The sequence below is a fragment of the Botrytis deweyae genome (assembly GCF_014898535.1).
Source record: "Botrytis deweyae strain B1 chromosome Unknown BDEW_006, whole genome shotgun sequence".
Lineage (NCBI taxonomy): Eukaryota > Fungi > Ascomycota > Leotiomycetes > Helotiales > Sclerotiniaceae > Botrytis > Botrytis deweyae.
In genome coordinates this window covers 1011774-1027715 of record NW_024066213.1, presented here as the reverse complement: position 1 = coordinate 1027715, position 15942 = coordinate 1011774, and the positions used below count along the sequence as shown (strand labels likewise).

Below are 15942 nucleotides of genomic sequence, written 5' to 3'. Positions count from 1 at the left end.
GTTCGAGATGGATCGTACTTCACAGCATCAATGCCTACTTTTGTTGTCAATACACAACACCTATTTATTGATCACCTTCCAACAACAAAATCTCAAGAAGATTCTCGAAATGCTTCTTGGGCTTCCTCCCGATATTGATACGAGATTTCCAAAGTGAAGTAGTTGGAGAAAACTTTGTTTACAATGGAACAATCACCTGTTGGTGAAGAGGAGTGGTTAGCACTCGTAGACGAGGCTAGCAGAAACGCGAGAGATCTGGAGCAGCGCATCAAAGTTGTCGAATTATACGATCGCGCAATAAGCGCAGAACCTTGGAGCAACCTGCTTTGGTTAGCAAGATGCGACTGGGTCTTGTCATTATACACAGATTGTCGGGATCCAGATGCAGGATGGCCAGAAGATGAGCGACTCGTCGGACAGGAACTATTCTCGTTACAAACAGCGCAGGATCTTTGGCAGGAAGGCACCGCAGCTACGCAATTTCGTTTGAACGACAGCCATGAGCTATGGAATAGGTGGATAACTATTGAACTGGAATTGCTTGCGAAGTCTCCTACTCGTGAACAAGTAGAGCGCGTCCGCAAAATATTCTTCGATCGCCTACAAATACCACATGCTAAATGGGACGAGACTTCTCAAATGTTCTCGACGTTTCTCACGAAATATGACGAGCCCTCTTATGAATCGACGATGGTGCAAGTTACACAGATGGGTAGCACTGCAAGATATTTGTATGAGCAACGTGAACAGCACGAGCTCAAGCTTCAGCAAGCTGTTACGGCTGGTGATAAAGAACACATAGCATCTGTAATGAAGGAATATCTGGAATGGGAGACTTTTCAAACAGTGACAAAGCCCAAAAAAGGTTTACCACAGAGCCCGCAAATTCTTGCAATTGCCCTCTACGAGCGCGCATTAGCTTCCACAATTTTGGGCCGGGATCCCGGAACTTGGGAAGACTACATTGCTTTCGTTCAACAGAGCTACGTTGTAAATCCAGATGCGCAGTTAGGCAGTCCCCTTTACATTGTTCAGCGAGCTACCGCACATTGCCCTTGGTCGGGAAGCTTATGGGCGCGCTACATCCTTCTTGCTGAAACGCAAAATTTGGATTTTTCTTCGATTGAAGATATAAAGCATGCTGCGACGAGTACTGGCGTATTGGATCGTGACGGGACAATGGACGAAGTGATTGAGGTCTACACGGCTTGGTGTGGCTATCTCAGGCGTAATACAATCGATAAACCTTTAGAAGACGAAGCTTTTGATGTGGCAGACGCCGGTCTGCCTGGTTCACTCGAGGCCGTTCAAGACTGGGGTCGAAGGCTCCACAAAAGAGAATACACGGATCCTTCGTTCAAAATCGAAAGGATAATGATTCAGTACCTCACTCAGAAAGGATCAATTGAGGAAGCTCGTGAGTTTTGGAAAAGACTCGTGAATACTCATCAGAAAAGTTATGTTTTTTGGCAACAGTATTACTCATGGGAAATGACAGTCCGATATCTTAATAAATCATCCAACTTACCCTCTATGGTCTTGTCTCGAGCTTTACGTACGAAAGATCTAGACTGGCCGGAAGCGATCATGGAACTTTACATTTCACATTGCAATAATTACGAAGATGCACATACTTTATTAGGAGCAAAAGATCTAGTCCGCAGGCAATTTCAACTAGTCACCAAGCGCAGGGAAAAGTTAGCCATTGAGCAAGCAGAATTATATGCTCAGCAACAGCAACAAATCGTTAGCCCAGAAGCGACGGATGAAGATTCTCCTGGAAATTCAAAGAGGAAGCGTGAGCCAACCTCAGAAGATACCACTGATGGTAATACCCACAAGAAGATAAGAAATGAGCAATCGACAGCTGATGCAGAGGCTTTACGACAACAGCATTTGACAAGGGATCGCGAGAATACTACCGTAATAGTCACCAATCTACCTCACGAGGTTACCCAAACCAAAGTGAGACAGTACTTCAAAGAATATGGTCACATCAATAGCTTGACGCTCAAGACCGAAGCGGACAAGCTTTCCTCTACCTGTTTGATCGAATTCCGTTCTAATGACGACGTCCAATCGGCTTTCCTCCGTGATGGAAAATTCTTTGGTGAGAATCAAATCAAAGTAGAGTCTGGTACTGGTTTGACTCTTTATGTCACTAATTATCCACCTACTGCTGATGAAAATTATATGCATACTCTTTTCAAGGATTGTGGTGAAATATTCAGTATCCGATGGCCAAGTCTCAAATTCAACACACATCGTCGATTTTGCTACATTACCTTTCGTAAAGCTGAAGCTGCTTCGGCAGCCACTCAGCTCGATGGAAAGTTGTTAGAAAACAAATTCAAACTCGTAGCAAAATATTCCGACCCGGCTGCAAAAAAGCAACGAGAGGGTGCCACCGCAGAAGGTCGAGAGCTACACATAACTAGTCTCGATTCGAGCTTGAAAGAGGATGATTTGAAGGAGGTGTTTGGAAAGTATGGCAAGGTTGAATCTGTCAGAATCTTGAGAACATTCAAGGGGGAGAGCAAGGGTGCAGGATTCATCGTTTTTGAGAAAAAGGACGAAGCTACTGCCGCACTTGAATTAGATAAAACCAAGTTGAAATCCTCCATTCTTCATGTCGAATTGACGCAAGCAAGAAACTACAAACCTATCGCAACTAGTAGAGAAAAGGGGGCTTCAGCATCTCCAGCTCCAGACGCTGATGGAGATACTATGATGTCTCCTGCTTCTACTATTGACAATTCTCACAAGAATCAACATGCTTTACATCAACCATCAGAAGGTGGCAATCGAACGATTACCTTGCTCAATGTTCCTGATACGGTGAATGATGCAAGAATCCGTGCAATTGCAGAGCCATTTGGAAATATCATCAAAGTTGTACTTCGTCCAGACCATCAAGGTGCAATCGTCGAGTTCGAGGATGTTAATTCCGCAGGTAAAGCATCTCTCGGTCTTGAAAATCACGAGATAGCACCAGGTCGCAGATTGAGAACAGGAGGAATGAAAGATCTTTTCGCACAGTCGAGTGAGGTTAAAAGTGATCGCATTGTGGTTGGACAAAATGGTAAGAAGGAAAAGGAGAAAGCGGGTGCGAGTACAGGGACAGGAGCAGGGACAAGCACGAGTAATTTCATGCAACCCAGTGTACCGATCAGAAGACCAGGTGGGGGAAGGGGTGGATTGGGACAAAAAAGAGGATTGGGATTCTCGGGCGGGAAAAAGCCAGCGCCAGTGCCGGCACCAGATACAGGTTCGGATACTAATGCAAAACCAAAAAGTAATGCGGATTTCAAGAAGATGTTTTTGAGTGGTGGAAAGGAATGAATGGGATGGGATGGGATGATAATTAATTGATTGCAGTGTTGCTACGTAATAAGAATAGGGTAGCTAGGGTTAGGTAGAGAGCACATAGTGAATCAGATGTTAATATCTTTTCTTTGCTAAATTTGTCTGTCGTCCCGTTGTGAATGATAGTTGATTGCCATGTGTACGAAGTAGAAAATCGTAATGAGATTCAATGAGCTTAGGTACGTATATATATGGAAGTAGCGTTGTGATATAACCGTCCTATTAACGTATATCTTCATAGTATCATGTCACAATGACTTTCCTTCTCATATAAGATATAAATAGTTATTCCCTCCCCCTCAAAAAAAGAAGCAAAAAGTTATAATAATTATCTCGACTAATCAAAGGAAGAGAATATTATATTAATATAATATTATAATAAATAAATACCTACTGACTTTATAACTTTAATATTATATATCTATTTCGAAAAGTTCGATAATATATCGAAATACTCTATTAGATTAATTCTATAATGCCCTTATATCTTTTGTTTTTTTTACTTTACGAGTATATGTTAGGATGTTATCATATGACTATTATATTATATCAAAATTACAACTCTAATTATCATAGAAGATATACCGGTAGAGAAAGAGAGATAAGGAGATTACTAAATTGTAAATTATTCTAGTATATATCGATGAGTATGAGATATAAGGAGAGGAGATGAGAATGGATTGAGTTTTGAGATGTTGTTAGTAAGGGCTATCTATATATATGAATACTTGTAGATTAATAGATATATAAGTATAGTATAGTATATTCTGTTATTGTAATCTTACTTTCACGGTGAGAAATATTTGAAAAAAAGGGGGGGATCAAATTTATCAAATGTATCAAATGTATCAAATATACCTAGGTAGGTTATCAAATCTGTATTATTTTCCTACAACGAATGATCCATCGTATCCTATCCTATCCTATGAAACCTATATAAATGACTATTCAATCCTATCCTATCCTATTCCATAAAAAAAAGAGAAAGCCTACTCCACTTCGCTTCACTCCTCTTTTCTCCACTTCAGTCCACACCTCTCCTCTCCTCATCCCCTAATGAAACTGATCCTCCGTAACTCCCTTCCCCATCGCACTCGTACTACTCACTCCGCCAGTCACCATCTTCAACAACTCATCTGCATAATTCGCCCCGGACCATTTCTGATGCTTCACCACATCCACACCCAGATCCATTTCCGGTTCTTGCACCAACTCCCCATAGGCGCGCATGCCCTGTTTGCTATACGCCTCAGCAAAGCGATGACTAATCAACGCCGTGGTGTGTAAACCGGCTAGTGTGATGAATTGCCAACAATATCCTAGTTTGGAAAGTCGCTGAATGTATGTTTCCTGTTCTGCTCTGGGCATGGCCGATTTCCAATTAAAGGACGGAGAGAGATTGTATGCGAGTTTCTGGTCGGGATACACGGCGTGCACGCCCGACGCGAATTCCTCGGCTTGTTTGTAGTCTGGGAGTTTGGATTCCATCCAGATGGCGTCGGCGTAGGGGGCATACGCGATAGCGCGATTTATGGCACACCCGCATCCGCCTTGGAGTCGATAGTAGCCTTCTCGTGTACGAGGAGCGTCCCAATCCCAGTGGATGTCGACGCCGGTGATGGTTTTGGCAAGGGCTCTAGCTTCAGAGTTGCTTTTGCCCTTGACTTCGGTGAGGAAGTGGGAAACGAGTTCGTCGGATTTGGTGTTGGGGTTGGCTTTTATGGTGGCGATGACGGCGTCATTGAAGAGTTTGAGATCGGCTTGAGCAGTCCATGTATCTTCGATGGCTTGGAGTTCTGCACCAGTTTTTCCGGCACGCTCACCAGCTATCATTAGATCGTTAAGGGGTTGGAGATTGGGGTTTGTGGAGCCGAGAATGTAAGCGTGATCTCGGGGATCGATGGTTGTGGTAATTAAAGTAGCAGCTTCGGCGTCTGTACGGGCAATAGCGAGGAGATCAGAGCCTGCGTGGTATGTTAGTTTGTATTCTTCATCTTCTCAGAAAAAGTATAGATTTTGACATACCCATAATATCAGCCTGAGCACGAATAGCAACCAAACGATTGATATGTTCACTGATAGGAACGAGGACCTTTCCAGCCATATGTCCACATTTCTTGGTACCAGGAGCTTGATCCTCAATGTGAATACCCGCAGCTCCCTTCTCTATGAACAATTTTGTTAATTTCATAACGGCAGTGAGGCCACCATGACCAGTATCAGCATCTGCGATGATGGGACGAAGATAATCGACGTTTTGGAGCTTGGCTCGATCGGCTTTCGAGGCAGTCATTACTCGTTCTTCACGTTGTTTACGGTCATGGAAGAGTTGGGCCATGAAGAGATGTGATACTTTGTTGGGTACTGTAGTCTAGAATATGTTAGTGAATTGAAGGCGAGACAGGAAGGAGGTGGGTGGACTTACATATGGATAATCTGCGAGATCTGGACCAGGTTCATCGGAAGCAGATGCAGTGGATGATGATTGCCATCCAGAAACATAGACTGTATCCAGAAACTTTGCCATTTGAGTCAACATGGTAGGTTCCAAGCAACCATATGTATAAGAAGCATCTTTGTTCTGTTTTTCGTGATATTAGTATCTATCTGCCATCGTCATCGAGATACATCAGGAATGCATACCTTGAATCTTCCCTCCAAGATCTTCCAAAGCTTTTTCGATTGTGCATTACTTGGGTATTCAATCTTTAAATTTCCCCTCTTTGCCACAATCTGCTCAGCAGTAAAAGCTCTCTTGGTATATCTCCATCTCTCATCTGCCCACCATTGCTTGACAGCAGCAACTTCTTCTAAGAAGATTCTCTCTTCTTGTTCTGGATCTACAGAAGTACCGGCCATTCTATTGGTAGAAGCCATGTTGTATGTGTATATATGGATATAAGGTGTATAAAACAGGAAATAAGTCTCGTTCGTGAGTAACTTCTTTCAAGCTCCGAAGACTTGATGTTCAGTTAGAATGTAAGAAGTAAAGAATCCTATGTATCTTTAGGAATGTAGAGTATTGGACTAGTAATCAATCTTTCAAATTCCAAGATTTATAAAGTAAACAATGTCAAACACAGTATCGAAGGAAAACACAGAAGCAGACAGTTCCAAGGTATATAGCTATATATTCCCCTCCTCCTAGGAACCTACCCGGCCCAAGGTCCGAACTAACTTCCCACATCGCAAGCTCATGACAAGACTCATTCACAATCGTTTGTATCCTCGGACCATCAAGGAATCCTTTGCCATCAACATACAAAGCATATGGTTGGCTGTTCGGATCAAAGGGAGAGCTTCAGGAATGCCGTGATTGGATACATTCCCGAAAACTGGGGGAAACAGAGATACCATTTTAGTGAGCTTGGCTTTCTAGATCTGATGCGTTTTAGTGTAACATCTTGCGGTTGCCTTTTTGTTATGACGAATGCGGAATCATGGATGGATGGATGGTAGTTGAGATTTGAGATGGACAATTGTGAATATACTTGCTGGTCTTTGGATGTCAATTCTGAGTCGTGTGCTTCTTTACCTACTATAGCATCACCCATCTACTTTACCATTTACCATTAATTTTCATTCATCCAAATCTCCAATCTCCAATCTCCAATCTCACCATCAAAACATCCCTCATACGGTCAGACTGCCCAGTGCCCAGGCGTAAGAATCATGTAAGACATGCTCTTGGAGAGTTACATCTCAGCTATCACTTAACATGTGTTTCCACACACGCGAAACTCGACGTTATCGTAAACATGTGAAGACCCTCAAACATTCCAAAATAGATACGATAACCCCAGATCTCACAAGGGTTAATAGTTCTGCCGAGGGGTAGGTCGTCCAATGCGGAGGAGGGGATCAATTCTTTATAGGTCCAATAGATGCCTCGGCTTAGTTACCCCTTCATTTGTAAAGGATGATCCGGTTATCGCCTTGGTAGTGTTCCGAGAAAATGATTATTTCCGATCATGCTTTTTCTAATCCGACTATAGGATGCGGTTTAGGAATTAAAGGCTAGGCATTCGGTGAGGTATTTATGTTTTCAGTCATATATCCTTCGTCCATGTAACCTTACGAGTATTGTGTCAATATTAGGAAGTGATGCGTTGAAAAGCCGAGAGAAATCAGGTCATCAATGAACGATCAATGGATATATAATGCTATCAGCAATTTTGCCGGTATATTAATTTCTTACGAGGTAGCACAGGTCTGCTATTTTGCTTCTAACATATACATGTCTTCTTTAAAGTCTCGATCGCCCCAATGCAAATGCTCACTGCATATCCTCACCATCCCATTCTTTTCAATCATCAATTCGAGAACTCGAGAATATTTCTAAATGCTATCGAGGGACTCAAAGGGTATAGAGCAAAAACGCAAATGTCGTTAACGCATTAAACAGCCTGTCTTCGAATACTCAAAGGTTCATGGCCTTAGTGTACTGCTCCCAAGGAGTAAGTGTTCCTAGGGTTCGTCGCATATGTGCATTGATGATTTGAAGTCCGTAAACATAACTGGCATTAACCCATCCAAAACTAGAAATCATTAGAACTTTGCCGTTGATCAAACACATTGGTATCACTCACCCTTCTTTAGCAACTCCCTTGAAATCCGACCCTTGGTTGCCATATTCTGCATCAACCTTATGAGGATCAATCACTCTGGTCACATCGTATTTTTCAACCACCACACCATTGAAATCAACAAACGCTGTTGTGATCATGAACAACCATTTATAAGCAAGTCTTTCGGCTTCTTCCTGATAATTGTATCGTAGTAGTCCTGTCCAAGCTAGCATTTGCTGTGGAGCCCAACCATATGGGTAATCCCATTGACGATTTGGTCGGTCTAATCCAACGGCACCACGAGACTCTTCAGTTCCAGACAGTAAACCTCCAGCAGCTTCAAACTTAGGAAGTGCGTTAGTGACGAGACTGGCAGCTTGCTGTGGCGAAGCAACACCTGCCCACATCGCCCAGAAGGTAGTAGCACTTTCATATGTGCACTGCTCTTGCTTCAGGGTGTTATAATCAAAGTACATGCCCTTCTCTTTATTCCAGAGGTATTTATCAATGGCTAACTTGCGACCTCTGGCTCTTCGATCCCACATTGAAGAAGTTTGCAGCTGACCAGGCGTCATATCGCCCACGCAAAACTCGGCTGGAACCTCAAGCTTATCTTTGAAAAATGTTCGAATGGTATATGCGATATCCTTTTCATATTTATAAAGAAGAGAATTAAGATCGATTGTTGCAAGATCTGCACAAACCCTTTCTAAACGGTAGGATGTGTCATGACCTGACTCACGAACTGCTCGATCATGTAGGAAGTAATCGTCCAATTCTTTTTCCACAACTTTTCCATTATTGTAAGCATCAACAAATTCTTTGAAGGTCATGTTGTACTTCTTAGCATAAGGTGCCAACAAATGTTCGAAATGCGATGCTTCAGTCTCTGGAGGTACACCAAGACCTTCAGGGCGATATCTCGATAGACCTGTGACAGGGTCATATCTTGGTTCTGCCGTCCACACGCTGTGATATTCCTTGATGGCGGCAAGAATAGACGTCTTTAGAAAGTCCAATGATCCTGGCTCATGCTTGATCTTGTCAAAAACTCGAAGGGCCATATCTGTCAAGAAAGGTGGTTGAGAACGACATAAATAGTATGACCTAGTGGCATTCAGGATCTTTCCGTAGTGTTCAATGCAAAAGCAAAAGTTTTGTACCATCGACTTGGCTAAGTGTACCTTGTCGTTGACAATTAAACCGAGTGATTCCATATAACTATCCCATCCATAAAGTTCGTTGAATCTACCACCTGGTACTACGAATGGTAAGCCCTTGAGAGTTTTCTCGCCTGTTGACGGATCAATAACTTCCTCCATGGCAACAGCTAAAAGACCAGGCTTAGAGTTCATGTCACGAACAACTTCTGGTGTAATTTTCTCAGGTAGCCAACAAACATCTAGACGCACTTCGGGTCTATCAGTTGCCACTTTGGTATAGTATGCATGCTGCTCAGGTGCACCCCGTGGTATGTAGATACGCGGACGAGGATCATCGGTCCAATCCTTGGGATCACGCCCAGCAATTTCAATCACCGAGCCATCGATTCTACGAGTCAGGCCATCCCAGAATGAGCCTTGTATCAATCTTGAGAGGCGGTTGACAGGATTCTCATTGAGGCGAGATTCGTCCAAGATAATTTGCTCTCTGCCATTTTCTTTCGCCAAAGTCAATTCCTGTAAAAGGTTTGATAGCATGTAAGTCCCACGAATATCATATCTTTTAAATCCGTTCGACGTAGCGGTTCCAAGAGGAAGTGTCTGCCCCAAAATTCGTTAATTAAGAATCTGAGTGAATAGAATGCCTGCAACATCATACCTTTGGCCCTACATCTTCAATTGTAATTTGGTGATTATCATCTGTGTCTTCCTGTTGTCGAAGGGCTTCCAGTGTCGAGTCAACTTGTATCAAGAATTTGCGTCCATGATCTCCAATATCATCTGCACATATGTATATTAGTCAATGAGACTTTGTGAATCAGAATATGGGCAACTGACCATGGCTGCCTCTCCTCTTGGGCTTTTCTAATCCTGAGATGGGTGTAGAGAAGGTGCTCTGGTTCTGCGAGGAGGTTAGATGAGTGTTTGAAAGGTTAAGGAGAGAAGTGCTGTGCTTACTGAAGAGTATGTACGGGTTCGGAATTGTCGAAACGATTTCTGGTTTGTATCATTGCTGTAGTAAACATGTGCCGCAGCGAATGGATCGATTTCACTGGAAACACTAGAAGTACGGTGCTTTCGCAATGGCGAGGTCATTCTATAGTCGGAAAGTTCTTTGGTGGGCGTTTGTAACTTTGCAATTCTGTAATATCTCTGGACAATTTTCGAAACGGTGACGTCTTAACAAGTTATAAATTCTGGGTACAGACAGTGGGGTGAGAGGTGGGGGGGATGATGTTTGTAGTTTCTGGAAAAGATATACGACTCGTCGACCGTGATCGTAGATGGATGAGATGAAGAAGAATTGAAGAATTGTAGAATTGAATGCGGAATATGAATCTAGTAGGTTTTAAGGAGATAGAAATTGAATAGTATTACTCGTATACCGTTAGAATCTCCACAAAAAAAGAGGATAAGGGTATGAATATGAGATCCGTGGTGTGTTTGGATGTTCTGCTGGTGGAAAGATCGGAAACGTTTTCAAAACGTCAGCAGAAATGTTTGATGATGATGATGATGATGATAGCTGACTTGCTGGCTGGCTGACTTGCTGGCTGTAAGTAGCTGACTACTGTACAAGTATCGTGGGTATGATATGATAGCTAGGTAGTTATTAGTAGATTCCTAGTAGATACCTAGTACCCAGGGAGCGTTATCGGTGCCGCCGCACGATCCCAATGAAAGATAACCACAACATTCAATATCTTCTGTCCAATGTCCAATGTCCAATGTCTACCAAACATCTAAACATCCTGCAATCCTTCAATCTTGCCTGCACTTTCTCTTCACCCCAACCAATCTTCTTCAATCGTCAATTCTTGCTCAACCTATGAGAGGGTTTTGATGCTTCGATCTTTTAATTTGAAGATCCTCAAAATGTGTTGAGTCATGTTGAAATTTGATTCATTTACACCAACTTCCAATGTTCTTCTGATCTTTTTGGATCTTTTTTTGATTTGTCTTTGATGTCATCCTCTTTCAATTGTTTGTTCTTCACCGCCTCCAAGCCGCCCAGACAGATGCAGTATGAACACAACATGATATTTATCATCTCAGATGCATTAGTGACGGTACTCCTATCGATTGAGCCAACCATCCCATACTGTTAATGAAAATAGTGGATCCTGTGGCGGTCACCCATCCACCATCATCGTCGACCAGCTATTATCCCATTGGATAGCCCTAGATTCTAAGGGTTAAGGGTTCATTCTTCGTGGGGGCTACGTCGTGATAGCGGCGTCCGGTTCGGCTTCCGCTATTCTTGTCGTGTACCCAGGTATTCCAATGCAACACAACGTCTCAACCTCAACAAAGCAGAGGATGAACAAAGTCAATGAGTACATTCAACATCACTACTCCTCAAATATTGGATATGTCGCTAATTCTTCGTGGTGAGAAGTTTTGAACCATATTCGTCCCATTCCACATATATTGACTGCACTGCACAACTTGCAGATTGATATACTCACTGCCTCTCGAAGGTGACCTAGATTCCTTGCTCCAAGCGTCATTAATATTCAAAGAAAGATGAGTTTCTTGGTGCTACGAACTATTGACATACTGGTCCTGTTCGAAATTCAAGAGCATTATTAGGTCTGCGATCTTCCACTTAGCCTCACCTCGCACTCTACATGGGATCAAGATGGGATGGCACATCGAGTTACAATACATACCGAATAACTCGGGTGTCATATTGAGGTAGAAACCTTGTCACCGAGCCGATGTTGCACTCCATGTTGTCATCGCCATGTGAACAAAGTGGTACAAGTACACCACCGGAAATTACAAGACGCAATTTCAGCTTGTTAGGATATGTGGCTCGAATTATCATGGTTACAATTACAATCATGTGTTTAAATCGACAACCGGGGGGCAAGGGGGGGGGGTTCCTGATATAACCATCTCAGTCACGCTACTTCTTCACGGCTTATAATTTGACTGCCGACGTGTAAGCCAAAAGATGGTGCTCAAGCCGGCTTTGGTCTCTGATGACCACGGTAAACCCGAGATCTAAGGAATTTGAGTTATCGCACTTTCCGAGAATCAACATCTTTGCTATACATCAGACACAAAGAAGAGCCTTGCCAGATTAACCCAGGCAACTGAAATGTCTCAACAATTATTACCTCAAGCACACAGATTCATCTTAACTTTTAACCACACTATATCTAAGGTCTTGCCAAGGTTGCTAGGAAATCAAATATCGCCTCCAACCTGTTGCTATCCATACGATGACTCACAAATTGATGCCCAGGTGTCATACTATCATGCTTTCAATCGAAATCCTTTACCCGTGGAGAAAGAAATAACTGACGGGTATAACCTCAATATAGATGCACTGGCTTCTGGATGTCTTACAGATATGAGTTATCCGGGATCGATCATTGAGCCCTGCGGAATCACTATCTTCATCCTCCAAAGGACGTTTCCAAATTTTAGGTCTCGGAACTTCATTTGTCAATTTCACTATTTTTCCTTGCGAGAGCGCAAGTGACAGCTTCCACCTGACAGAATAGTCTTGGTCAACTACAAGCGATGCAGACTGCAGACTGTTGGCATGGAAGATGTAGGCAGAAGCATTATGTATGGTCTAATTTGGCTCTGGGACAAACAATGGCTTCAAGTAAGAAAATGAAGCAACAACCTTATGAATATCCCATAGTGATCCAGCGCTAGTGTGGCATGGATCCGAGACTGTCAAATTGCCTACAATTTCTGAACCTTCGGGCTTTCAGATTAGCGACAGACAAGCTAGATTTAATAGGTCAGCCTTATAGGCAAAAGCAGACGCACGATCATATGGTCCTGGAGCTTGGAGGAACTTGTCAATATGTGCATCAGAGCCAAAAAATTTGTTGGTCTACCTTGCTCTCCAAGCCATTGTTCACGGTGTCGAACGATCTGACTAATTTCCAGCCCTTTGGAAAAAGCTATCTTAAGATCAAGAAGAGCCGGCGGAGTTGCATATTAACAGTTGTGAGGACTTGATTGTTGTTGAGACAATCAGCTTTAGCGGACCCTTTGAGAATATTCCACCACGCTCTCCTCAAGGATAATAAGAATCGACCTTATATGCAGAAACCACCCAAATACTAATCGTTAGGGGGCATATTTTCGCCGCAGTTTGCCTCTTTAGACACCGTCTACAAACATCCTTTGAAAATCAGGCTCTTCATGCGTCAAGGTATAATTATCTTAACTCCTTGAATATGTCGATTCACGCAGTTCAGCGAAAGGTTGAAACATATTCCTATGGTCCCAAAATAGAGCTTCAAATTTACAGCATCAAAGAATCGGTCCCGAGCTATGCACAATTACAAGGGATGTTTCGTAAGACAAAGATTAGATGGCATGTGTACTAAACGACTCTAGACACTAAAACAACACCTGGTCTCGACACGCCAGAATTTGTGGTTTTCTTGAATCAAGCTTACGGAGATTATGCCATGCAGATTTTTCTCGCAGATACATTTTATTGATTGACATTAGATGATAACTCACCGATACTGTGTGAACATAGAGCCAAAATAAATCAATTGCTTGGTGGCGGACGGAGACGGCAGGATTTATCGAGCGTTTTGGAGACAATGGGCTCTTTGAACTCTGGAAAAAACAGCGAAAAGGAGAAGAAGGGCCGCTTTCAAGGCGTTGCCTGATATCCACATTACCTCATCTGGATGTTTATCCAACACTAATTTTGCGAGTTGTTCTTGACCATACTCCATAGGTGAAGAAACGATCCAACACTGTGGAACACTTCTTAACATTGACATTAGCCGACAGAGCTGATCTCCACGGATGCTTACCGAGACACGAGAAAATAAAGACTAGGTAGTGAGGGGCGTGCATCAATACGATAAAAGAGAGTCTGAGCAGTGCGGTACAGTTAGAACTCACTCCATTCTCCTTTGAATTAATAAGGGTCATGTCACCTCAAGCTTCTAGATTTTCTCCCGATTCCATGCATCCTTGGTCTTCGACATTTGGGCGCCGAGACAAGTCTTCGAGAAAGAAACAATTGTAACGATTGTAACAGGATCTTTCAGCCTCCTCCTGCCCTCCTCAAAAATCTATTTTATTTCTCCTTTATTTCAACAGAGGCCTCGGATGGAGTTCCCAAATATTATCTACCCGAAAAGAGCTTGGGCCCAACCAGCTACAAATCTCCGAAATTAAATTGTCCATGCACCCTGAGGCACCGTGGTGAAATATGTCGTGTTCGTTTCATGATGGAGTAGTATATACCATGCAAATAATAGACAGACCTTCCAAAACACATCCAGCTGGAATTTTTAACTTTTTTGACTTCAAGGGTCTCGTCTCCTCATTCCTTCGTACTCGGAGTTATACAATCACGATTTGTTGAGTACAATTGATGATACCAATCAGAATTCGTTATGATGTGCGATGTAAATCACTATGGCTGATATTCTTTTGTCGTTCCAGCCAGCCAAGCCAAGATTTCAATTGAACAATACCTCTCCTCTCTACGATATGTGCCGACTTTATACGGAAGAGTACTCTGAATGAACACCTGGACTTTCGACTTCTTATCGGCTTGCCTATCACTTGACAACGGGTTTACGATAACCAACTTACAGAAACACAAATACAATTGAAGATCATTTGCAAGTAGTGGTTCTATCTTCAAATATACTTTACCCATCTACCCAGTATGGTAATTCCTGATCTTGATATCGGGAAAGCTGTCCCAAAATGTCCTGTAGGTAAAAGTGGAAACTTTTAACTTTACACTAGGAAAATAAGTCTGATCTCCAGACTAGCGAGACTAGCTGATTTTCCAATCTACTTTACAGATATCAAGTTTTTGTGAGATCTTCTAGCGTGCTGAGTGACGGGTTCTTCTCTACTAAACCCTGAGATAAGGGCCTGGATTCGGTTTAGCATCTGGCATAAATCATATGCGAAATCCAATTCCGCCCTTTGGGAATTGATAAAGAATTACTTCGAGCGATTGAGAGCTGCTGAAAAATCGATATATCAAACGGAGAGGAGACCCCCACCTTGGACATAAGATAAGAGAGGCTGACACATATTAGGACAACCCTCGATAATTAAGATTTGGTGGGCGAATTTTCACTATCTAGTCTTGAATCTAGATGCAACATACTCGAGAATCTCGAAATCTTGAAAATGCCATGCCTTGGGTGTCATTACCTTGTGATTGATCTAAGGTTAGTTGACTTTTCCCCGGTATTTGGTAAAATCTGATATAGCGTTGATGTAGCACCGCATCAATGCTAGTGGTCCTTGGTATGTCAGTCAAGGGGGCTAAAAAGATAGATACCACTCGCCATCTGTGAAATCTCGCAGCTTTGGTATCCAGTTGAAGTAAGTACCATACAGTTTACAGCATCTAACCATTCATCATCGTACAGTGTCAATCGTAGGAGAACTTTTCCATTTAACTTTTGAGCCGCTATGCAATTTCCTCGACGCCTATACCAAATCCAATTCAGAGGCACTACTGCAGCCATCCGAAGCCAAGTCCCTGTAATGATCTTTTGGGTGAGCTACTAAGGCAGGTACTCGCAAAATATGGTTCGAGCTAATTGAGTAATTTTATGTACGAGCGTCATAAGAAAGTTATTTCAACATACATGGTCACCATGTAATCATGATAATGAAATGCTTGTTTGAGAAATTTTAGCACTAACAAATTCGAGTCCTCATATGTGGTCCTCGTAGACAAAAAGCGTGCAATGGGAGCTTTCAAATATGTTATACAACGGTGGAGATCATTGTAGATCTTCCAAAAAGACACCAAGTCCAGACTCCACAGTGCGTCTAGCTCAAAAATTTACTCGCAGGGGCATAGTCTTTTC

The 15942-nt window shown here is 42.6% G+C and overlaps 5 protein-coding genes across 5 annotated transcripts; 2 read left to right on the top strand and 3 right to left on the bottom strand.

Moving 5' to 3' along the window:
• Positions 1-183: 183 nt before the first annotated feature.
• EAE98_003518 (uncharacterized protein) lies at positions 184-3342 on the top strand (the record flags this gene model as incomplete). The annotated part of the gene is made up of 1 exon (XM_038951138.1): positions 184-3342. One exon carries the CDS (start codon positions 184-186, stop codon positions 3340-3342), a length of 3159 nt encoding a protein of 1052 aa, XP_038812602.1.
• A 1077-nt stretch (positions 3343-4419) lies between these two features.
• Positions 4420-6243, bottom strand: EAE98_003517 (uncharacterized protein; the record flags this gene model as incomplete). Its single annotated transcript, XM_038951137.1, has 4 exons — positions 4420-5330; positions 5392-5737; positions 5792-5947; positions 6010-6243. The coding sequence occupies 4 exons, from the start codon at positions 6241-6243 to the stop codon at positions 4420-4422; spliced, it is 1647 nt and encodes a 548-aa protein (XP_038812601.1).
• Positions 6244-7786: 1543 nt separating this feature from the next.
• Positions 7787-10192, bottom strand: EAE98_003516 (uncharacterized protein; the record flags this gene model as incomplete). The annotated part of the gene is made up of 5 exons (XM_038951136.1): positions 7787-7904; positions 7956-9697; positions 9756-9877; positions 9935-9998; positions 10055-10192. 5 exons carry the CDS (start codon positions 10190-10192, stop codon positions 7787-7789), a joined length of 2184 nt encoding a protein of 727 aa, XP_038812600.1.
• A 1446-nt stretch (positions 10193-11638) lies between these two features.
• On the bottom strand, positions 11639-11927 carry EAE98_003515 (uncharacterized protein; the record flags this gene model as incomplete). Its single annotated transcript, XM_038951135.1, has 2 exons — positions 11639-11723; positions 11770-11927. 2 exons carry the CDS (start codon positions 11925-11927, stop codon positions 11639-11641), a joined length of 243 nt encoding a protein of 80 aa, XP_038812599.1.
• A 1378-nt stretch (positions 11928-13305) lies between these two features.
• Positions 13306-13575, top strand: EAE98_003514 (uncharacterized protein; the record flags this gene model as incomplete). Its single annotated transcript, XM_038951134.1, has 2 exons — positions 13306-13426; positions 13469-13575. The coding sequence occupies 2 exons, from the start codon at positions 13306-13308 to the stop codon at positions 13573-13575; spliced, it is 228 nt and encodes a 75-aa protein (XP_038812598.1).
• Positions 13576-15942: the final 2367 nt, after the last annotated feature.